At 48.5% G+C, this 24,554-nt stretch overlaps 1 protein-coding gene across 1 annotated transcript; it reads right to left on the bottom strand.

Moving 5' to 3' along the window:
* Positions 1-449: 449 nt before the first annotated feature.
* Positions 450-23,045, bottom strand: atp2a2b (ATPase sarcoplasmic/endoplasmic reticulum Ca2+ transporting 2b). Its single transcript, XM_061261964.1, has 21 exons — positions 22,392-23,045; positions 21,459-21,476; positions 21,282-21,364; positions 17,497-17,601; positions 16,679-16,817; positions 14,843-14,923; positions 13,926-14,011; positions 13,461-13,616; positions 12,754-13,062; positions 12,125-12,213; positions 10,912-11,014; positions 10,682-10,813; positions 10,120-10,239; positions 9,218-9,436; positions 8,554-8,889; positions 7,839-8,059; positions 6,496-6,698; positions 5,964-6,049; positions 5,543-5,676; positions 5,106-5,223; positions 450-4,627 (listed from the first exon to the last, which is right to left on the bottom strand). The coding sequence occupies exons 1-21, from the start codon at positions 22,507-22,509 to the stop codon at positions 4,358-4,360; spliced, it is 3,126 nt and encodes a 1,041-aa protein (XP_061117948.1). The 5' UTR covers positions 22,510-23,045; the 3' UTR covers positions 450-4,357.
* Positions 23,046-24,554: the final 1,509 nt, after the last annotated feature.

Here is a 24,554-nt window from a genome sequence, read left to right as displayed (position 1 = left end):
CTGGAGCCTATCCCAGCATACATTGGGCGAAAGGCCTGTCCACATTGCAGATGTGCGTATGCAGGGCATACACACCATTCACTCACACACTCACACCTATGGGCAATTTAGACTCTCCAATCAGCCTAACCTGCATGTCTTTGGACTGTGGGAGGAAACCGGAGTACCTGGAGGAAACCCACGCAGACACGGGGAGAACATGCAAACTCCACACAGAGAGGCCCCGGCCGACGGGGATTCGAACCCAGGACCTCCTTGCTGTGTGGCAGCAGTGCTACCCACTGCACCATCCGTGCTGCCATACAGGCAACCAGTAAAACAAAAACAAAGCAGTCACACAGAACGCACACGTATGTTCCTTCCACCACAATCGGTGTGATGAATGTCAACAAGCGTCCGATCTGGAGCAGAGCAGCCATGTCTGACTGTTAAAGAAACACACCACCAGCCCAGGTAATGCAGCCTTTATTTAAATAATATACATAACAGTGCTGAACAAAATAATGAAATCTATTTGGTTATTTTGCACCACCTCTTAAAAAATGTCCTTTGGAAAAGTGTCTCATAATGAAACAAATCTGTGGTTCCCAGTTAGTCTGTACTACATAAACATGGGGTGTAATTCATTATATAGATTTATTAGAATTTAATATTGTACATAGCTAGAAGCTACTTAATATATAAACTCACTGATAAAATGGGTTTGGTCACTTACAAGATGACATGCACTACTGTATATTGTACATTTATACAATAAGACATTCTACACCTTCAGGTTTGATTTGAGGTTGAGCCAACGTCTCTCCATACAGCCAGGATGTTCAGGGTGGTCACCCCCTTTACAGGTAATACGAAGGGTTCAGGATTATACGCAATAACACTTACAGCTCTCTGTTAACCTGTCCCTGTTCTTATTTTTAAATGCATATAAGCAGCATTTAACTTCATTCCTTGGCACATTTTAAATGTCTAAAAATACAGTACTGCTTAGCTCTCTGACACTTGCACTACACACATTTAGGTTGAATTTATGCCTAGCCCAAATGTGCTTTGTTGAACAGATATAATGGAAAACACATTACTGACTTTCTGGATTTCAGAGGGCCTAATGCTACCAGTATACCAAGACGTGTGAGTAAAAGGGTCCTGGGAGAGAGAAGCAGGAACTTCAAAGCCTCGACTATTACTTAATATCATAAATCATAAAATCACAAGTGACCTGACAGGGGAGACATTTTGGAATGTAATTTTTTTTTCTCAAAATTCCAAGTAAATGTTAAAGAACTCAATTGTTTTCAAGTAGTGATTCTTATATCAGTTAAGAACATTCAAATCATATTTGTGATCTTACACCATCAAAAGTGGAATCTTATTATCATCACTCGACTTGATTGCCTGTGAAAATCACAAAGAGCAGCTCGATCCAATGAGGAGCAATGGTCCCTGTATTGTGACCATCAGATTGGTCCATGTCTGATAAGTACAATGGTGCCCAAGGCCCACTCCGTCTCAAATATCTCTTTGGCTCTTTATTTGTTCAGTTCTCAACCATCCTTATCTGATATATGTACAAGCACCAGCTACAGCCCGTGGTGTGTCAAAGATCTTTACTCTGCTCAAGTACAGGAGTGAGCCGGTCTACTGTAGTTTATAAAGATGTTGGCAAACTAAAAGAAAGTTAATTGGTTGGAATATGAACCAGCGCACAGATGCTCCAGGGGCCAGAGTTGTGCACCCTTGCCATAGCACAGGGGTGTCAAACTGAATTCCCAGGGGGCCGCAGTGTCTGCAGGTTTTTGGGGTTTCCTTTCAATCAGCTGTCAATGTAGGCCTTGAGCGCAAGGTGTGTGGATTCCTTAACCAATCAAAGACTTGAATGAACCACAGGTAACGGGAACAACCCGAAAACTAGCAGACACTGTGGCCCTCCAGGACTGGAGTTTGACACCCTTGCCATAGCAGAAACTGGCTGGGGGGGGGGGGGGAAGTACGTGAAGCAGAGCTCTGTCATATCTGTGTGCTCTATTTTTGGCCACTTTCAGAGGATTCATGCAGTGTGCCATTTTAAACTTGAAGAAACCCTAACCTGTGTATTCCTATATTCTATGGTACCCAGGATATTGTTTGGGTCTGGGCAGGGGAGCCTGGGACAAGAGGCCTGGGGTAACCCTGGTTTGGGGGGACAAGGGCCTCGCTCTAGTTCAATCCCAGTGGGTGTGCTCCCATACTTCATCCTGGGAGACTGCCAGTGTGACTCCCTTACTCTGCGCTATTGAAAGACAGACTGGCACAATGAACAATAATAAAATGACTCACTACAGCCTGGAAGCCAGTGTGGGCCTAGATGGAAGCCCCCCTCCCTCCACCCCAGAGTGAGGTGCGTCCCTGTTACTTACTGGCTGAGGTGGGAAAAGAGGCGGGAATCCAGGTGCGAGTGACAGGTGGAAGCAGCGAATGGGAGCGTGCAGGAGGAAAGATACTCACGGAGTGACAGAAAGAGAGGGGAGGCCCAGGAGAACAGGATCGGACGTGGTGCAGCTGGAGGAGTGCTGTACAGAGCTAGCTAGGCTACATTCACTCCTCAAAACTCGCTGCTCCCTAATGCTGCTACATTAGCGCACAAAGTAGCATACGTTAGCATGGCATGCCGTTAACGCAGAACCATTAGCGTCAGCAGACGCCGCTCCATTGGTGCTCAGGACACGATCGCGTGCCTCCCTGTGCGCAGATGCCCTTCGTTGGAACATGCCGGAAGCAGCGGACTGCAGTGCAGGGAGCTCACCTGCATCCCCACTTCACTCAACTTCAACCTAGGCGTGTGAAATTAATCTACCATAAATCCTCGCGGAATGTTAATGCTGTCAAATTGCTATCGTCCTCCAATCTGTACCCAAAATACTTCTCTTCTGCAGTGTTCTTGTCCTACAGGAGAGGTCCTGCGGCTATATTTCAGGACAGAATGTTGGTCACGTGGTAACAGAATATTTCCACGATGAGTGTTCATGGAAGAATGGAACCAGCTGGAATGTTGTGCCATCGGCGTGAGGGGAAAGGGACGAGTCGATGGTAAGAACACAGAGCCGAGAGGCGAGTGTGGGGTTAGTGAAGAGAATCCGTGTTATTACTGTTACAGCACTCCAAATCAACCCCCCCCCAAAGAAACAGTACATCCTCCCCAAGTTGAAAATTGATAGCACTGAGGTAGCTGTAGTTCAGAAATAAAAGCCAAATTTTGAGTCAAAGCAAAGAGAAAAAAAAACAAAAACACAAGTTGGAAAAAAGAAAGCAAGCAGTGCTGCGTTTCGGTGATGCAGGGGATGTTAGAGAGGGTGAATCCGTGCGGAACATTCTTGCGGGAACCCAGCTCAATTGGCTTCGGTTTCCAGTGGGGTGTTTTAGTCACTGCACAAACATTCCCATGAGAGACAGAGAGAGAAGAAAAGAAGAGGAGACATAGAGAGAGAGAGAGAGAGATAGAGAGAGAGAGAGAGAGGGGGGGGGGGGGTAATTCCAATCGCTTATTTTATCCATCCTGGTCTCCTCGGTCTTCGAATGATTCTGAAAGGAATTGAGGTAATTCCAACCTTTTAAATTATCCTCGAAGGAGCTACGTGGCTCCTGACTGATTCTAGGGCAAGAAAACATGATTAAAACCCTAATTTCAGTCTATGCCATCCTTTTCTTGCTTCCTTTCCTTGCCTCCTCCAATGGGATCAGCTTGGAGCAAGGAAAGGAATCAAGGAGGTAAAAATAAACGAGTGGAAAGAACCAAGAGAGGGAGAGGGGGAGAGAGAGAGAGAGAGAGAGAGAGAGACTCACACTGACAACTTGGTAGTAAACAGCTCTGCTAACAGCTCTGAATTGATCCTTCTCACAAATACAAAAAAAAAAGAAGAACGCAGAAAATAGTGTTAAATCTCTGTACACATCATAAATTTACCAGCTCCTCGTGGACAAGGAGGGCAGCAAATATAAAACATTTTTAAAAAAGGAAGGACACATTGTGAAATGACAAATGGACATACCAGTCCACTCAAAAAAAAAAAAAAAAAATGTACAAATTTAAAAAGCAATAATCACAGTGGGGGAGGGGGGGCGGGGAAAATAAACCTGAAAATGATATATTCTCCAATCAGTTCAGTGGATGTTCCAGAGGAGGAAGCAGCACTGCTGGCTTACAAACTGCTGAACCACAATTCTCTACATTATCTTTTTTTAATCCAATTAAAAATTTGGCTGAGAAACATCTAACTTGGTCTGGTTATTTATTTTTTTTCTGTACCGTTGGCGCTGGGTGAGTTCGTGTGTTAATTTAAACGGCACGGGCCATGCAGACGCGGGCTCACTCGACGGGCAGTCAGGAGCCGAACAGCTCGGCCAGGTTGGTGTCGGTGCTGTACAGCCACAGCACCAGGGGGAAGAAGAGGAGGACGAAGGGCCAGGACACGCCCTGCAGGCAGGCGGCCAGCACGCCCTTCCCTGCGGCCTGGGGCTCCGTCTCCCCGCCCCGCTCCAGGTACACCCGCGCGGCCAGCTTCAGGACCTCGTCCAGCAGGATCACCGGCAGGGAGATCTTCAGCACCATCAGCCACTGCGTCACGTCCAGAGGGGTGATCTGGAAGATCATCTGTGAGGGACGGAGACCGGCGTTACTGTCACCCGATGTCATGAGCATGTTTCAACGGGAAGTTTAACCATCGCCTGATATCAAACTTCCCATTCAATCAGGACTTATTATCACCTGATATCAATGGTCCAATTAAAACACTACGTACCACCATCCTTACCATCATTTGATATAAAACCTGCCATTAAAATATTGCTTAGTATCACTCGAAAAACAAACTTTCCTTTCAAACATTACGATCACTTGATATCAAAATTCCCATTCAAACATTACTACCATTTAATATCAATCTTACAATTCGAACCTTACCTACGTTTACGTGATATCAATTCAGAAACATCTTATTACCATTTACACTTGCGCCAATTGATATTTTTTTAATGTACACTAAACACCAAAATGGAAAACATGACTATGAGACGGAGGAGAGACGTAGGGCGGGAGGGTTTGAGTGACAGGCGGACGGACGGGGCCCTACCGGGAGCGGCTCCACGTAGAGGATGAGGAAGTGGAGGGACATGGAGAGGCAGATGGCCCCCAGGAGCCACATGTTCTTCCAGGGGGGCATGCGCAGCAGAGACTGGTTCTCCGACAGGCTGCGGAGAGCGGACACAGAACACACTGTCACCATGGAGACACCGCCACCAGGGACGCACTGCTACCGCGCCAGAAGGGCCGATGTCATCGATATTATTACCAGGGAATACAGGAAGGCAGGAAAATGGTAAAGAAATAAAGTCCTGCATAGCCTATAATGCTCCAAAAACTAAACTAAAGCAAAATGACCATGAAAGTCAATTTCCACCATTTTCCACTGTAAAGGGAGAGTGCCTGACCCCCTACTCCACCCCATCCCTCCCCAAGACTGAGGGGAGAAGAGATGCCGTGCGTTCAGGATGCGGTTCTGCCACTGACCTGTTGAGGGCGTTGCACATCTCGATGGTGACGAGCACGGACAGGGCCATGGTCATGGGATAGGGCGACTCAAACACGTGACACTGCACCCCCTGGAACTCGGGGTTCTCCGCAGAGCACTGCAGGAAGTGACTCTGAGGGGCAGAGACACACCGGGCGTCAGTGTGTGTGGTCTCCGTTTGTGAGAGAGTGTGGTGTGGGGTGTGTGTGTTTGTGTGTGTTTGTGTGTGTTTGTGTGTGTTTGTGTGTGTTTGTGTGTGTTTGTGTGTGTGTGTGTGTGTGAGAATACCAGCAGTGCGGTGAATGATATTTGACAGCAGACAGTGCAATGTTCCCCACACACACACACAGACTCACTCTCACTCTCACTCTCACTCTCACTCTCACTCTCACTCTCACTCTCACTCTCACTCTCACTCACCAGTTGGTAGTAGGAGACTCGGGGGCCGTCCTCAGCAGCGATGAACCACCAGGCCGCCGCCCCCACTGTGGCCGCGCCCACATAGCCTGCAGGGGGCGGAGAATACAGGGGTTGCTCAAAGGTCACACAGCAGCTTTAGTCAGCATTAAACTCGCTAATGCTCACAGCAAGCCTGAGCCAGGAGTCACACTGAGCAGCGAGTTTCATCAGCTTTCAAAGCAGGTCTCCCAAACTACAGTACCAGAGGGCCAAGACTGGAGTTAAACCCGCAGACACTGCGGCCCTCCAGGACTGGAGTTAAACCTGCAGACGCTGCGGCCCTCCAGGACTGGAGTTAAACCTGCAGACGCTGCGGCCCTCCAGGACTGGAGTTAAACCCGCAGACACTGCGGCCCTCCAGGACTGGAGTTAAACCCGCAGACACAGCGGCCCTCCAGGACTGGAGTTAAACCCGCAGCCCTCCAGGACTGGAGTGAAACCCACAGACACTGCGGCCCTCCAGGACTGGAGTTAAACCCGCAGACACACTCACATCCGATGGCCAGGTATCTGAAGAAGAGCCAGCCGGAGATGAGGGGCTCGCGGGCGTTGCGGGGGGGCCGGTCCATGATGTCCAGGTCGGGGGGGTTGAAGCCCAGAGCCGTGGCCGGCAGCCCGTCGGTCACCAGGTTCACCCACAGCAGCTGCACCGGGATCAGAGCCTCGGGGAACCCCAGCGCCGCCGTCAGGAAGATGCTGCGTCGGAACAACACAGCGTTAACACGGGGGGAGATGCAGAACACAGCGTTATTAAAACTGGGATGCAGTGACCATGGAAACACAGCCGTCAACTCTTTGAAGGCGGCCTGTAGCGTAGTGGTTAAGGTGCAGGACTGGGACCCGCAAGGTCGGTGGTTCGATCCCCGGTGTAGCTGCAATAAGATCCTTCAGCAAGTCCCTTAACCCTGCATTGCTCCAGGGAAGGATTGTCTCCTGCTGAGTCTAATCAGCTGTACGTCGCTCTGGATAAGAGCGTCTGCCAAATGCCATGTAATGTAATGTAATGTAATGAAGAGTAGGTTCTCTCAACATTTAGTGTTCTAGAGCTCTAGTGCTTTCAGTGACCAGTATGATTGTTACATCAGCGTTACAATGTTCAGTTAAGAACAGTCTAAAGACATATTTCTGATCTTACACATGAAAGGGTTAAAAAGGGTGTCATGGTCACTCTGTAAATACCACTATTAAGCCAAAGCAACATGGACCTGACCACTCTAGGTCTACCACTCTACTCCAACCCAAACATCACAATATAATAAGAACTAGAGAATATTTTTCTGTGCAGGTGCCCTGGTTATTGTTCTAGCGGTACATTTCCCAGGTGGAGCTTTATCGGAGCCAGCAGAGGAGCTTGGGAAGCTGTGTGGGCTGTGATCTCTGGAGGAAAAGGGGCGGTTTAGATACGGGCCAGCGCTCCGTGTGCAGAACGCCAGCCTGATAAGAGACTACCAAGGAGCGGTTCTGCCAAATGCGTGTACTGTTCTCTCACAGAAATATGAGGAAATGCCGCAATATGCAAGTGATATTCAGTTTTTTTAAAAGCTGGTTCTCAGGCTACTGGGTGGCTCTTTCGGCTACAGCACCAGATTACACGACATTACATTACATGTAATTTGGCGGACGCCTTTATCCAAAGCGACTTACAGTTGATTCGACAATCCTCCCCTGGAGCAATGCAGAGTTAAGGGCCTTGCTCAAGGGCCCAACGGCTGTGCGGCTCTTATTGTGGCTGCACCGGGGATCGAACCACCGACCTTGCGGGTCCCAGTCATGTACCTTAACCACTACGCTGCAGGTTTTATGCCAGAATGCGGGACACACAGGAGGGGGTCTCACCAGACCACCTCGCCCACGTTGGAGGAGATGAGGTAGCGGATGAACTGCTTCATGTTGTTGTAGATGGCCCGGCCCTCCTCCACCGCGGCCACGATGGTGGAGAAGTTGTCGTCGGCGAGGATCATCTCCGAGGCCGACTTGGCCACCGCCGTCCCTGAGCCCATGGCAATGCCGATCTCCGCCTTCTTCAGCGCGGGGGCGTCGTTCACACCGTCTCCCGTCTGTCACACACGCGTGGGCACGCAGACACAGACACACAGAGACACAGACACACAGACACACACAGACACACACAGACACACACAGACACACACACAGAGACACAGAGACACAGAGACAGGCACACAGAGACAGAGACAGAGACAGAGACAGAGACAGAGACAGAGACAGAGACAGAGACAGAGACAGAGACAGAGACAGAGACAGAGACAGAGACAGAGACACAGACACAGACACAGACACAGACACAGACAGATTCAGTAAGATGCTAGCAAATGTTTTTGTTTGCAAAGCACGCTCTCACACTCTAACCAATGATTCTGGAAAAGCCAGCACTGGTCCCACTTAATTTTCCACAGTATGGTTAAGGTGCAGCTATAGAAAAATGGCTTTCATAAAAACTCAAATAATCTAAAGAAAGTCGAGCGCTTTCCAGCGCTCAAAATCGAAACCCAAACCCGGAACCCGAACCCAGGCTGGCGGTGGGCAGGGTTACCATGGCGGTGATCTCGTCGTAGGACTGCAGGTACTCGACGATCTTGGACTTGTGGGAGGGCTCGACGCGGGCGAAGCAGCGGGCGGTGAGCACGGCCTGGCGCTGGGCGGGGGCGGGCAGGTCGTCGAACTCGCGGCCGGTGTAGGCCTTCCCGCCGATGTCCTCCTGGGGCCCGAAGATGCCGATGCGGCGGCAGATGGCCACGGCCGTGCCCTTGTTGTCGCCGGTGATCATGATGACGTGGATGCCCGCCAGGCGGCACAGCTTGATGGAGGCCGCCACCTCCGCCCGGGGAGGGTCCAGCATCCCCACGCAGCCCACGAAGGTCAGGTCCGTCTGCGCAGACAAACGCACCAATCAGAGAGGGGAAGCGCATCCCCGTCAGCCAATCAGGAAACGGGCTGCGTTCCGCCTTCCCTGCTCCTGTCCGTTTTGTTTTCGCTAATTCACACACAGACGCACACACACACACACACACACACACCTCGTACTGAATGAAGCGGGTGGAGTCGTCGAGGCGCAGCTGGTCTCTGTGCAGAGGCAGAGGCAGAGACACACACACACACACACACACACACCTCGTACTGAATGAAGCGGGTGGAGTCGTCGAGGCGCAGCTGGTCTCTGTGCAGAGGCAGAGACACACACACACACACACACACACCTCGTACTGAATGAAGCGGGTGGAGTCGTCGAGGCGCAGCTGGTCCCTGTGCAGGGGCGAGTCTCGCGTGGCGAGGGCCAGGCAGCGCAGGGTGTCCCGGCCCGTCCCGTAGTCCCGGATCACAGCCAGGATCTGCTCCTTAATGCCCGCCGTCAGAGGCACCTTCCTGCCCCCCACACGCACGTGTGTGCACCGGTCCAGCACACCCTCTGGGGCTCCCTGAGACACACACACCACAACATGTTCTTCATCATCATCATCATCACCATCACATTAACATCATCAACATCACTATCAATATCAACATCATCAACATCACTATCAATATCAACATCATCAACATCACTATCAACATCAACACCATCATCATCACCATCATCACATTAACATCATCATCACTATCATCATCACCATCACATTAACATCATCAACATCACTATCGCCATCAACATCAACACCATCATCATCACTATCAGCATCATCACCATCACATTAACATCATCAACATCACTATCAACATCATCACCATCATCACCATCACATTAACATCATCAACATCACTATCAACATCAACACCATCATCATCACTATCATCACCATCATCACCATCATCATTAACATCATCATCACCATCATCACCATCATCATCAACATTAACACCATCAACCATCACCATCACCATCATAAGTGTTTTATATAAAGTGTCACAGTGAGAGCATATCCAGCATGTGTTCCACCAGCAGCAAGCAGCAACAGCAGGACATCAGGTAAAGGTTTAGAGGAGACGGGTAAGGTTTTGTAGGGCAGGTAAGTGTACAGTTACAGGAGTAAGCACAGGTGAGGTTATGGAGGTTTGAGCGTGCGGCATGCGGTTTGGCTGGTGGGCGTGGCGTTCCCGTTACCTTGACGAACATCTTGCCCGAGGAGGCGTGTGCCTTGTTGGCGGTGCAGTACACGGACATGGACTTCCTGTCCCGGGAGAACTCCAGAGTGAACTCCTTCCTCATCAGCTGACTGATCACCTGCAGGAGCGAAAGAGCCATTACACACCGGCTACACACCATTACACACTCTAACCACACAACACACACTCCATTACACACTCTAACCACACACACACACCATTACTCACTCTAACCACGCAACACACACACACCATTATGCACACCAGTGACACCGGACCAGACTTCAGAGTAGCGACTGCCACCAATATTTATTTTGCCGTGTGATAGCAAAGTTCCCTGCAAAGTACTTCCAAACAAAGAGGTGTTGGCCTGTGTTGAATACTGGGTAGTAGTGTAGCGTAGCAAACATTCAAATGTATAACCTTAAATTCTACTGACTACATGCCACCAAACTCCAACTCCTTAGTTCAGTTAGCTAACATTAGCGAATGTTCATGGCGAGTATAAGTCAGTGTAAAAATGTTTGAAAACATTCGCACAGAGACGAGGGTAGACTCACTGAATTGCAGGCGTGGGCTCTCTCCACCTTGGACAGGTTTCTTAAGTCGGTGTTGAAGACGTTCATCTTCTCCACCAGGCAGGAGAGGGCCGTTTCTGTGGCCTCTCCCACCTTCTCATATACACCTTTAGCCTGAGGACGCACGACATATGCACATTCAGCTAAGGGCATCTCTAATGGGAGGCAGAGAGACAGACTGAGACGGGGAGAGATGGTGCATGCTGGGATACCTCGTTGAAGTCCAGGGAGGAGTCGTTGCAGAGGGCACAGATAGTGGCCAGCTCCACCAGACTGTCGTAATCTGAGCACCGCACTTGGCGGCCATTTTGGTACCTGGGGCCGGGGTGGGGGAAGGTGGCAAAATTAGCATATCATACACGTTTCCACACCTGGAGCAAGCATTTCCCACAATGCATCACTTTATATGGCAGAGCAAGGAGGGAAATGCGTACTTTGTATTACCAATGGTTGTGTGTGCCATCAGAACAGATGGGAATGACGAAAAATATGACACGGGTTGAAAAATCCCAGAAAAGTATTTTTAGTATGTGTACGTAAGTGTGTGTGTATGTGTATAGACACACAGTATACACTCAGTGAGCACTTTATTAGGTAATTATTAGACTTCTACTGCTGTAGCCTATCCATTTAAGAGTTATGATGTGTTGTGTGTTCAGAGATGCTCTTCTCCATACCACTGTCGTAATATGTGGTTATTTGCGTTACTGTCACCTTCCTGTCAGCTTTGACCAGTCTGGCCCTTCTCCTCTGATGTCACTTATTTTTTTGCACCATTCTTTGCAAACTCTCAAAACCAGTGCACATGAAAATCCCAGCAGATCAGGAGTTTCTGAGATACTCAAACCACCCTGTCTGCCACCAACAATCATTCCATGGTCAAAGTCATTCATTCATTCATTCATTATCCAAACCCACTTATCCTGATCACTTATCCCGCAGGGGGGCTGGAGCCTATCCCAGCATACATTGGGCGAAAGGCAGGAATACACCCTGGACAGGTCGCCAGTCCATCACAGGGCACTCACACCATTCACTCACACTCTCATACCTATGGGCAATTTAGACTCTCCAATCAGCCTAACCTGCATGTCTTTGGACTGTGGGAGGAAACCCACACAGACACGGGGAGAACAGGCAAACTCCGCACAGAGAGGCCCCGGCCGATGGGGATTCGAACCCAGGACCTCCTTGCTGTGAGGCGGCAGTGCTACCCACTGCACCTGGTCAAATTTTTCCCCCATTCTGATGGTTGATGTGAACATTAACTGAAGCTACTGACCCGTATCTGCATGATTCTATGCACTGCACTGCTGCCACACAATTGGCTGATTAGATAATCACATGAATAAGTAGATATAATTAATAAACTCCTCGGTGAGTGTACATTGAGCGTGGTAGACATAGTGTGTGTGTTATACTCACACTGCCCCCTCAGGTGCGTAGGTAGAGCCGGTAATGGTGAATTCACTCAGAGAGCAGCTGTCGCCCTCTGCCGTGTCAACGGTGAACATCTGCCAAAACACACAAAACATACAGCACTGAGACTCAGCGCTTAGGGACGTAGCTATGTAGCTCAGAGCCTGCAGGTGTGCAGGTTTGATTCCCAGGTGGGGAGCCCCTCCATACAGCCCCTCCACAGAGCCCCTCCCACAGAGCCCCTCCATACAGCCCCTCCACAGAGCCCCTCCACAGAGCCCCTCCATACAGCCCCTCCACAGAGCCCCTCCACAGAGCCCCTCCACAGAGCCCCTCCATAGAGCCCCTCCATAGAGCCCCTCCATAGAGCCCCTCCCACAGAGCCCCTCCATACAGCCCCTCCACAGAGCCCCTCCATACAGCCCCTCCACAGAGCCCCTCCACAGAGCCCCTCTACAGAGCCCCTCCACAGAGCCCCTCCATAGAGCCCCTCCATAGAGCCCCTCCCACAGAGCCCCTCCATACAGCCCCTCCACAGAGCCCCTCCATAGAGCCCCTCCACAGAGCCCCTCCACAGAGCCCCTCCACAGAGCCCCTCCACACAGAGCCCCACAGCCCCCTCCATAGCTCCTCACCCTGCAGACGGACATCTGGTTGGTGGTGAGGGTGCCGGTCTTGTCGGAGCAGATGACGGAGGTGCAGCCCAGCGTCTCCACGGAGGGCAGGCTGCGCACGATGGCGTTCTTGCGGGCCATGCGTCGCGTGCCCAGCGCCAGGCAGGTGGTGATGACGGCGGGCAGGCCCTCGGGGATGGCGGCCACGGCCAGCGCCACGGCGATCTTGAAGTAGTACACGGCGCCACGCACCCAGGAGCCGCCGTGCACCGGGTCGCTGAAGTGGCCCACGTTGATCAGCCACACGGCCACGCAGATCACCGAGATCACCTGACACGCGGGAGAGCCAATGAGAACACTGCAACAGCCCGTCACCACCCACCGCCCCACCAGAGCTGCACGACATGCCTCAAATCACTCAAATCGTCTTTCTTAAGCGTAATACTAATAATTAAAATAATAATAATAATAATAATAAATAATAACTTGTATAATGCTCATCTCATACTCAATGAGTATGTGGAAAGCTTTACAGTGATGAGGGAGATATCGTTTCATAGCTAACTAAAATAATTATTTTACTCTTCATAATCATAGCAGGTTATGAAATTTAAACTTCAGTTTATCCACTCCGTTTAATGACATTTCTGCCGAGTACCGCAGGCTACATTCATGAATTAAAGGCGGCGTTTTAAATTCGGCGTTACTATGACGATGGCGACCGGCACCTTGGAGAGCTGCTCGCCGAACTGGTCCAGTTTCTGCTGCAGGGGCGTGCGCTCCTGCTCCGTGGCCACCATCTCGTCCCGGATCTTCCCGATCTCCGTGTTCACGCCCGTCGCCACCACCACGCCCACCGCCTTGCCGGCCGCGATGTTGGTGCCCTGAGACCAACGTCAGATTAGTTTCAGTAAAAACAGGCCGGGCCCGGCCTCGAGTGTACTACCTCCTGCGCACAGACCTGCGGCAGGTCGGACGGGTAAAGACACCGCAGAAACTCTTAATGATGAACAGGACACAAACGTGCGAGTGTGTGTGTGTGTACATTAATGGGTGTGTCTGTGTAAATGTGTTTATGTGAGACTGGATGTATGCGTGTGCATGTGCTCCTGTTAGGGAGGAAATGAGAGAATTTTGGCTACAGTGAGAGGGTCCAGGTCAGCAGGTCAGGAGCAAGGTCAGGAGCAGCTTACTGAAAACAGCATGTTCTTCTTGTCCTGGTTGACAGCGCGAGGGTCCGGGATAGGGTCCGTGTGCTTAATGACCGAAACGGACTCTCCTACGGGAGGAGAACACAGTCAGGAACTGCACCTCCTCAAAGGCACACCCCACCTCCTCAAACATAAGCACCGCACGCCCTGGGACACACCCCGTATCAGCCACACCTCCGCAAACACACAGGTCACATGCACCTCCGCAAAGACACACCCCACCTCCTCTGACACCACGCCCCCGCAAAGTCACGCCACCCTTCTCAAAAATACGCGCCACGCGCCCTCGGTCACGCCTACCATCGCCCGCACTCAGAACGCGGTCATGTTGTTCTCGACTTTTAATGAGCTTAAAAAGATGCACATTTCAGCATGACTCAACGAGTCAGGACCAGTTGGGTTACTTACAGGCCTGGTACTTCACCGCACAAAAGCACACGTGAGGTCACTCCGCAGTGATTTATGACTGGGTGACACACACACACCCACAGCTTTACCAATTAGTGCAGAACCAGTGAGGAGGTGATGAGGCAGGAATGAGAGGCTCAGCTCATTCAACATCCGAGACCCGCAATCTTTCTCCAAGAACTGATCCTTCACTCTAGCCTGAGAGCAAGTGACAAACCCAAGCCCTTGCTGGCTAATTTACTAACAAGAGCATAAGCAGGGTATTACTGAGTTGTGCCAGAGTGCAACTAACTCCTCATAGTTCTGCTGTTCAATTCTTGGGTCACAGAGACACCCCACATACAGCCCCCTTTAGGGCACCTACAGAACCAGACACATTAAATATTAAGTAAGCAACATTACTAGCAGTGATATACATTTACATTTCTGGATGGTATGGCAGGAATCAAAATGAGAAAATGAGAAAGGAGAGTAAGATGGAGCATGCTCACCGGTCAGGATGGACTGGTCCACCCTCAGTGTGGTGGACTTGATGGATGTGAGGCGGATGTCGGCAGGAACCTTGTCTCCCACTGCGGAAGGGGGGGGGGGGGGGGGGGGGGGCAGCAGGCTTAATTAAAATGGTAAGGCAGAGTTACAACAACAAGACTAGAGCTGACTCTGCACCCGGTGTTATTGCAGGGCATTCAGCACGTTTGACTGGTTTGCTCAGACTCTACTCCCTCCTGTTAAGTACATACTCTGGTTAACTGACATCACCCCTCCTGTTATGTGCACACTCTGGTTAACTGACATCACCCCCTCCTGTTATGTGCACACTCTGGTTAACTGACATCACCCCCTCCTGTTATGTGCACACTCTGGTTAACTGACATCACCCCCTCCTGTTATGTGCACACTCTGGTTAACTGACATCACACGGTCATATTACCCCACACTGGGTTGCATTGCAACCTGCGGCCTTAAAGAGGAAAGACCAGTAATTGTGATAGAATTAGTCTGTTTAAAAGGCAACCACGCGCTAACACACAATCACAGGCAGAGAGAGAGAGACAGAGAGAGAGACAGAGAGAGAGATTTCCCGTTTATGGCAGTCTTGCAACCCAATCAGAGCCCCTGTGGTGAGAAGGACACTCTGAGCCAGGCGATGCTAACGCCCAAACATGGGTACAGCTGGGTTTGGGCTTTAGCATGTTTGGGCCAACCCGGTCAACCCAGGCCAAACGGGGCTGACCCGGTCGGCCCAGGCTCCAAAGCGCACAGCTGCACTTACACACCTGGAATTCTACAGCACTGCTCGGAAACTGCGCACCGGCACAACTCTGTCAAAGCCCCGCGACCATGAGAGGAAAGCTGCTATAGAAATGCAAGCCATTACCAGTACAAAATCGAAAGCTACAGCTGCAGACCAAGCACTGTGCACAGCCAGGCGATGCTGGCTACAAACAGTGCTGGACGTAACTACGGGTGCTCGACTAACCCGGACTTGTTCACAGAGCTGGGTCTGACCTGCACATTTTAAGTCCCGGTAAGATGATTTGCTGGCAGGATAACCATTGGAGGGCGAGAGAAAGGTAGAGAGGAATGACCCAAGCAAAAATGACATTAAGGGTTAGCATAGTAGCCAAAAGCGCCCACCATACACCCCTGGGAAGATTTAACAAGACACACATTTTTTAGATTCCTTATGGTGGTCTCTTTATGATGAAGTTTCACTAATTTTTCACTCTCCATATCAAAGGTGGCCACTAAATGAACCCTGTGTAAATGTTTTTCATGCGGTTATCATGTATATTTGGAGGAATCTAAAAATGTATGACTTGCTAAATCGTAGGGGGGTGGGGTGGGGGGGGCACAGGGGGCCCTCTTGGCTACTTGACTATGTACAATCATGAGCAGAATGATTGATAAATATGCACACAAAAACATATTGCAAACTAAAAAAATAATACAGTTGTTGATGAGTGTTACATGACTGTAAATAAATTTAAATAAAACTAAGTAGTATTCCCATACATTCAAACGTATTGTTATCATCTGTGTCGTATATTATACGTAGCCTTTATTCTTTATTTGTTATTAAGGGTCCCAATACTTCCGGAGCTAAATGTCTCAATATCTCAAATAATTTATGACAAACAAATTCAGATACAGATGTGTGAAATTCAAGGTGTCAATAGGTAACCATAGAGTTAGTCAATGGGTTAGTTTGTAAAGGCGGTATAAGAGGGCATCTCTGGGTTAGTGTGTAAAGGCGATACAGGAGCGGGTCGCTCGGTACAGGAGAGGGTCAGGAGCGGGTCGCTCAGTACAGAAGCAGAACTCACCTGCCACCTCCACGACGTCCCCTGGGACGATGTCGCGCGCTCTGATCCTCTGAACGCTCTGCCTGTCCTGCCGGTACACCTTCCCCATCTCGGGCTCATACTCCTTCAGCGCCTCGATGGCGTTCTCCGCATTCCGCTCCTGAAGGGAGGGAGGGAGGGAGAGGGAGAGCGAGAGTGAGCGAGAGAGAGCGGGGGAGAGAGAGAGAGAGCGGGGGAGAGAGAGAGAGCGAGAGCGAGAAAGAGAGAGCAAGAAAGAGAGAGTGAGAGACCCATCATCACTTTCACTCACTTATACCACATTCCTGCCTTCTTCCCCCAGCTTGGAACTTCATTCATATTCTTGACTATTGGAGGAGAACTGTCTCCACAAGGTCTCCTCCAAGGGGTGTTTTGCCAGTCCCCCAGCTCAGCTGTGCGGTCGTGTGTGTGTGTGTGTGTGTGTGTGCGTGTGCGTGTGCGTGTGCGTGTGCGTGTGTGTGTGTGCGTGTGCATGTGCGTGTGTGTGTGTCAGCCCCCCAGTTCAGCTGTGCAGTCGCTGCCCTGGACAACACACGGGACATGCAGCAGGCCCTTGACACCAGAGCTGCCCTGCAAGCCCAATCCCTCCCTCCCTGGGCTAATCACCCACAGCCTCCACAGTCAGGATCAAACGGCCGACTACGGGGCCAATCACCACAGAGAAAACCAGCGCTTTGAGGAGTATGAGGTCAGCGCACGGGAACAAATACATTATCGTGACAGGACCCAGAGTTTGCCTGAGGAAATATATCACGCAAATGTTTTAATTTACTTACTGAAATAAATAAGTGAGAACTTACCTGCCACACGCCTACAATGGCATTAGCTATTAGAATAAGCAAAATGACAAAAGGCTCCACAAAGGCCGTTATGGTCTCCTCTCCCTCCTCGAACCACGCCAGCACCTGCAGACAGAACAAAATGAGAATGAGACTTGCTCTCTCAATTGTGGGGATGAGAAAACAAGGGTGACAAAGAACAGAAAGTTGGCGAGTCATTGTGTGTTACATTCAAGCTACTTGAATGAATGCGTCTGCCTCGAAGTTCATAGAGGAGAATACACACTAGTGTCTTCTAGCTGTCCATTCAGGATACTAGGTTTACGGTGATCCCTCACTTTGTGAAAATTATGTTCCCAATTCGAGCAAGATTGCAGCTTATAGTTATACTACTTCCTGGGTGTCATGTGCCATTGGGCACCTCTCAATGATATCCATTGAGGATGTATGACACGGTTGTCTCTGGTTGCCCAATTATCTCAATTCATAGAACTGGACCCCTTAAAATGACAAGTAAAATGGTTATTGGAGTTGTCTATCTGTGCCAGGAAATATCCTACTTCAGTTATACCAACAAAAAAAAAAGAGAACAAATCACCAAGAGGAAGGAATTAAAAACAGAGATACATATTTTGAGAAACCAGTTATTGATAGAACACTAAGTTTAAGTTTTGGTCTTATTTTAAAGATGTTTTTATACACTGCGCACCAGAAATTTGTTAGCCATGTCAAAATTCTGTCTAAAACATTTTAAGCCATCATGTGCCCAATTAGATGAAAATTTGACCAAGTAATTGTTAAATTAACTCATGCAATGGAACTGTAGGGAAGCTATTTTGAAAACATGGCCACCACAAGGATTCTGGGTAATCTGTGATAGCTAAAAAATCTTCTAGTTCTACCGGTGTGAGAAATGTTCCAAAAAAGTATAATACAATACAATGTCAAAGCAGGTCCATGTGCTATTTTGTGTCATTTTTCCCTACAGGCACTGAATCTCAGCAAGCAAGCATGACAGTCTGTAGTGCAGACAATGAACAACCCCACAGACTTCTCATTCATAAAAACATCCTCAGCAGAACGTTATACAATTCACAGCGTCACAAACTCACACGACCGTGAAACTAGGGCTGGGTATCCAAGACCGCCGGAAACACATCAGAACATATCAGTATTTAAAGAACCAGGGAAAAATGGAAAAAGACAAGCTCAAAGCAATCCCCTTCTTCCCCTCAATATAGTCTTAACTAGGAACAGACACTATGCTCACTATGCTCCGGACAAGTGGAATAGGCTCCAGGACACTCTAAAATTGGATCGTTTTGTTTCTCTAGACTCTTTTAGAGTGCTCCTCGTGGGTACCATGACTGAGCACTGCTCGTGTTTTACCTGATTTTTAGTGTCTTATCAACTCATTATCTGTTTTTTATAACTTGTTTTTTGTCTGCTCTTATCTTGTCTGTTGCAACCTGTATCTTTTATATATGTTTTTTGTAAACAGGGCACCCTTGAAAATGAGAGCTTGCTCTCAAGGGACTTCCCTGTATAAATAAAGGTCAAATAAAAAATAAAATAAAAATAAATAAAAACATCTGATTACATCCGATTGGCTCTCCACGTTACCCACGTGAAGGATAAACCCAGTCAGGCAGACGCGGCAGCGTGAAGAAGAAGCCGTCATCGTGTCACAGCAATCATGTTCTAGAGCGCGGTTTGACTTTACTTTAAAAAGCTGGCAACGGTGCCAAACGAAACAACGTTGCCAAGATACAATGTTTCAGTCAGGAAACATTTCTAATTTAATGAAATGTTTGCCTGTACACGGCCTCAACATGAGGCAGAACTGCATCCTGTTCTGTTGTAGGAAAAAAAAGTTCTGGTAACAACAACTTCTGATGAGTCCAAAGGCAAGCAGACCAGAGCAGTGTTAAGCAACTGTTAACATTACTGGTGATGATGACCATGAAAGTAACATGGTGATATCTTCTTCCGGTAATAACGAGCACTGACCAGTTTGCTAGATAGTTAGAAAGACACTGTTTTTAGCATCAGCCCTCAAAAACTGGCCCGGCCCACCGTGATAATAAGCTACTATCGAAAGGAAGGGAGAACAATTAGGTAGCCTACTAGAAAATTATTTTATACATACAAATACAAAAAAGGAAAACTGTTGGCAATAAGCATTAAAGGAATACCTTTTCATTGTTTCTACTTGGAAAGAAGACGGGAAAATAATTAGGCCGCTTAATTAAGTGAATTTAAGGTAGGTGGGATCAAAGCAATATTTCGGTAGCGGTATTGAATTACAGGTATCAAACGCATCAAAGTATTGAAAACCTCCATGCTACAGCCCAGCCCTAAGTGAACCAGTCCTGTCCGGTCCTCTCTGATTGGAATCAGAGTCAGAACCTCAAACAGGCCCCCCAAGTCTCTCAGCTCCCGCCCCTGCACCGGAACTCTGCTCCAAACAATACAGCGTCCGCTTAAAAACGTCCTGCAGCGCGCCGAACGGGCCAGGAAGATCAACAAACACTGCCCAAAGCGCAAGGCGAGCCAGCGGGACATACGGTCAGTGTGACAGGCCAACATTTGGGTACGAGCCCCGAAAACGTTGAGCGAACCTCCTGCTCCTGTTGGACCAGCGCAGTGCCCCGCAATACCTACCAGACAGTGATCGGCAGCCTGTAAAGGTTAAGGTACATGAGTGGGACCCGCAAGGTCGGTGGTTCAATCCCCGTTCTAGACCCACACAGCCGTTGGGCCCTTGAGCAAGGCCCTTAACCCTGCATTGCTCCAGGGGAGGATTGTCTCCTGCTTAGTCTAATCAACTGTACGTCCCTCTGGATAAAAGCGTCTGCCAAATGCCATTAATATAATATAATGTAATGTAATGATCGATGAAGCATAACAACACATCTCCTCCTGGAGTCGGGAGACCAACCAGATCCCCTCCCCCCCTCAGCGATCCCCTCCCTCCCTCAGCTGTCCCCACCCCTACCAACCATGAGCCAAAACGCACCTGGAAGAAGGACCCTGCCCACCACAGTGTAGATACACTTCCGACACGACCCAACAGACACCCACCTGCGACAGAGTGCTCCTCTCCCCACAGCCCATAAAAACACCAGTTATGACTCCCACAACAAGGCAGCATTGACATATTTCAGGAGATTCATGGATAGGCATTCCTGTATGTGTGTTTCCACCTGTACTCATCACTGACCAAAGCTCAGCAGGTGAGAATCTGAAATTCCTTTCCCCTAGAGCTGCCAAGGGGCCCAGTCAGGGCTCTACAGTGCTCCCAGTTTAGGAGCATTTGCCCCTGAAAAATGATGTGTGCTAATGGCTAAAATAATTTATGGGCAAATGTACTAATTTGGATGCATTAAGGTGCTCCTTACTTAGGAGTACATGTTAACAAATGTTAGCATACAACCCTGAGCCCAGTTATATCTATGGAGCCAGAGCTGGCTGATCCCAGGAGAGCATAATTGGTACACAGGTCACAGACTCACCAACCCCATGTTCCTTACACGGAAACCACTCAAATATACTTTTTATCGCTGAAATTATACTATTAATATTATTATTATTATTGAAATAAAACTGTGATGAATGATGTTCTATATTGTAATATAGCACAAAAAACCTTATGAAGCAGTTTACTGCGCTCAGCTTCTCCCTTGAGGTGGGAATATGTTCACCTATATCTGCATTTGGTGTACTTTGTTGGTGTGTATTTTGAGACTGCGGGGTCAAACGGACATTATTAGCGCAGTGTCATTAATAGAGGTGGTTTTACTTACAAAAGATATGCACGCTGCCAGTAGGAGAATTCTGACGAGCAAATCCTCAAACTGTTCGATTACGAGTTCCCACAGAGACTTTCCTGCGAAAGATAGAAAGTGGTGTTCAGACAAGAGATGGTGGAAAACAGCCGCCGGTGACAGGTGTATTCTACAGGTGTAAACCAGCCGACTTACCCTCTTCCGCGGGTAGCTCTGTAGTTGGCAGATCAGGTTGGCAGAGAGTGCGCACCGAAGACAAAACAAATCGAACGAAAGGTTACAAACATGGAAAATATTTACCTCGCAGCACGTTAAATGGCATTAACAAGGCAAATTACCATATCCATGGCTAGTTGTGTTCATTCATAAAACATTTGTGAAGGTACGCAACGGTCCTGCTTGCCGGCGAAAATTTACACAACACAGCCCTGGGCAACGTTTGTCAACTCCAATCAGGTGTCGTAGTGCTGACCTAAATGAAAAATCTGCACTCATACCGACGCTTTTAAGACTGGACAGTCCTGTTAGCACATTCGCTAGCTAATTATATAACGTTAGTCTGTAAAATAGACAGTCTCGGTAGAAAGGTAACGTTAGTGCTGTTCTCAAAATCTGGCCAGCGGTGACCGAGAGCTACCAGCTATATGCTGTGGATGCAGCAACACAATGCGTTGCCTAACTTATTCGCAGTTGATTGTAGAGCACATGGAGGGAATTCGTCTATTCGCAGTAGACCGGTGTTGCAATACCTTGGATGTGTCAAGTCACCATCTACCGGTAGTGGTGAATCGTAAGATTTTGGTCAAGAAACTAGTAGCTAGGTAGTACCTCCGCCAAACTTAAAAACTATGATCCAGTATGCCGGCTAAACCATCGGCTATAATCTACACTTTGACACAATTTAATACAAAGCACGTAGTCTGGGCAACTCCACGAGGTCGTAGTTTATTGGTGTCAGTACTAGTAGTCGGTTAATTTTAACAGCCTGCCCGTTACAGGCCCCATTCCATGCCTCCGTGCCTGGTTTCCACGGTACGCGAGCCCATTCTGCTTAGCGTTACTCTGGCAGTTTACTGAAGCTCTCCTGGATATACTTTACGAAAATGAAACAAAAAAGACACCACTCACCATTTGGCCCCCATTTTTCCTTCAGTTGCTTCACCTGTTCAAGACCCAGTCCCGTGCTTTCCTTCACGTCAAAATACCAGTAAACTTCGTCGACAGGCTTCGTGTGAGCGTTCTCCATGGTGGACAGCCGCGTTAGGACAGACTTGCCTTATCCCGACTCCACCTCGTGTGACCAGCCGTACAACCTTCCAAGCAAGGAAAATAGCCGTACGAACTAAAGTGGCAAATAATATCTAGTCTACGTTCACCGGGTAGTAGGCTCAAACGGAGGGAATTAACACACAAGATTCAGAGACATGGACAACCTATCTGTCAAGCTAGCTAGCTAACCAGTAAATTAGCAGAATCAAGAGCGAAGCGTCAGCTAGCCGGCTAAGTAGCTTCTCTCCCAGTTTCCCACCCGGGTGTACTATGAATTACACCGAATTTGCAATGTGTTCAACAGGCATAATTCCTATTCCACGGAAAGAGCAACGTCAAAAAAAAAAAAACGTCCTTGGATTCCCAGAATTTGTTGGTGATGACCGCAGTCGTCTTAAGTGTCGTGTTCTCCTTCGCAGCTGGATAAGTTCGCTAACGTTAGCTTCGTTGGCACAGTCTCGCGGATGTCCTCTGCCTGTCCGTAGTGTCACTGCAGCTCCCTGCTCGCGCCTGCTGCCGTCAGCGCCAATCGCGTATCAATCCCGGGTGCCGTGCGGTATCCGCATGTGGAGTATGCTCATTGGCTGAAAGAAACCCGGAACTATTGCCTTTCCTTTGTTCCCTTTGGCCAGTTTTTGAGGGGGTGGGCCACATATCTGGTTCTTATTTCGCATCGTTTATCCATACCGTGGACTCCACAAGGCCGTATCTGAACACAATTGACCCTTTCCATGTAAAATACGAATATTTAGTTGTTAGAAAGGCCTACGTTGCCTATGTTGTTAGTATTTTAACATTTCGCCACCCTTGTCTTTTTGGCTGTCCTCTGTGATCAGATCATAGTGTATGTTCTAGAAATGTCTAATTCTAATCCAGGATCATATACCACCAATTACCCAAACCCGTGTTCTAAATTGTACACTTGCACCTGACTCCCTTCAGCAGCATTTATCTCTGACCTAAGCTCAGCAGGTGCAGGTGAGGACTTACAGCCCCTTTCACACAGAGCTACCAACCAGCCCAGCAATATCTGGAGCCAGAGCTGGCTGATCTCAGTACAGCACAAATGGTTCACAGATTATTCACCAGCTCTGTGTTCCCATTAACATTTTTTAAGGGGCCACGACTAAGCACAATTCTGTGTTAATGGACTTTAGTGCGTTAATTTAGCACAGGAGACCCTGTAACCACATCCAGAAACAGAGGGTTATTCTTCAACATCACATTCAATTTGCTTTCAGTTTTCCTCCAATGCTGGCAGTGTGTGCATGTGTATGTGCCTGAGCATGTGCATGTGTACACACGCATTTGTGTGCTTTTGTGTGTATGTATGCATCTGGTAATCAAAAGATACCTATGTGAGAAACAGTAAGCAATTGGAGTTTATGATTTACATCATTGTTGAATAAAGTTAAACTATTCACTGAAGTGAATATTTCTTATGAAAATCCCAGGGAATGGAGAAGTCCTGTCTTAGTAAAAATGGCAGTTACTCATCTACAGTTTCAAATTATGGAACTGTTGTCTTGGAAACGGACTTGTGCCCTCCCTTAAAGTGTTCTGTATGTGTGCTCTCAATGGGATACCCCAGGAACACACCAGGTTGAAGCTGTTCATACACACACACACACACACACACACACACACACACACACACACACACACAGACTTTGTTTCCTGCTCCTTGTGCCTTTGTTTCCTGAGAAACCTAAACATTGTGACATCTCTTACACTCACATTTACGAAAGACTACAGTAACTCAGATAACCACTTTGTACAATTGTGGTGAGCAGAAATGCATCTCAGAATGCGCAACATGTTGAACCTTCAGGCAGATGGCCTACAACAGCAGAAGACCATGTCAGGTTCCACTTGGGTCAGCCAAGAACAGAAAGCTGAATTTGCAGTGGTCACAGACTTATCAAAACTGGACAGATGAAAACTGGAAAAAAACAGCCTGGTCTGATGAATCTCCATTTCTGCTGAGGTATACAGATTGTATGGTCAGAATTTGGGGCCAAC

This window comes from Conger conger, chromosome 12 (assembly GCF_963514075.1).
Source record: "Conger conger chromosome 12, fConCon1.1, whole genome shotgun sequence".
NCBI classification, from domain to species: Eukaryota; Metazoa; Chordata; class Actinopteri; order Anguilliformes; family Congridae; genus Conger; species Conger conger.
The sequence above is the reverse complement of the archived record's forward strand: the minus strand, read 5'-3'. Positions and strand labels throughout refer to the sequence as shown.

Coding starts and splice junctions, on each gene's coding strand:
- atp2a2b (XM_061261964.1), bottom strand. CDS start 22,509: ATGGAGAACGCTCACACGAAGCCTGTCGACGAAGTTTACTGGTATTTT. Junction 13,063..13,460: donor TCGGCGAGCAGCTCTCCAAG/GTGCCGGTCGCC, acceptor CCCGCGTGTCAG/GTGATCTCGGTGATCTGCGT. Junction 10,240..10,681: donor GAGCCCACGCCTGCAATTCA/GTGAGTCTACCC, acceptor TCGCTCCTGCAG/GTGATCAGTCAGCTGATGAG.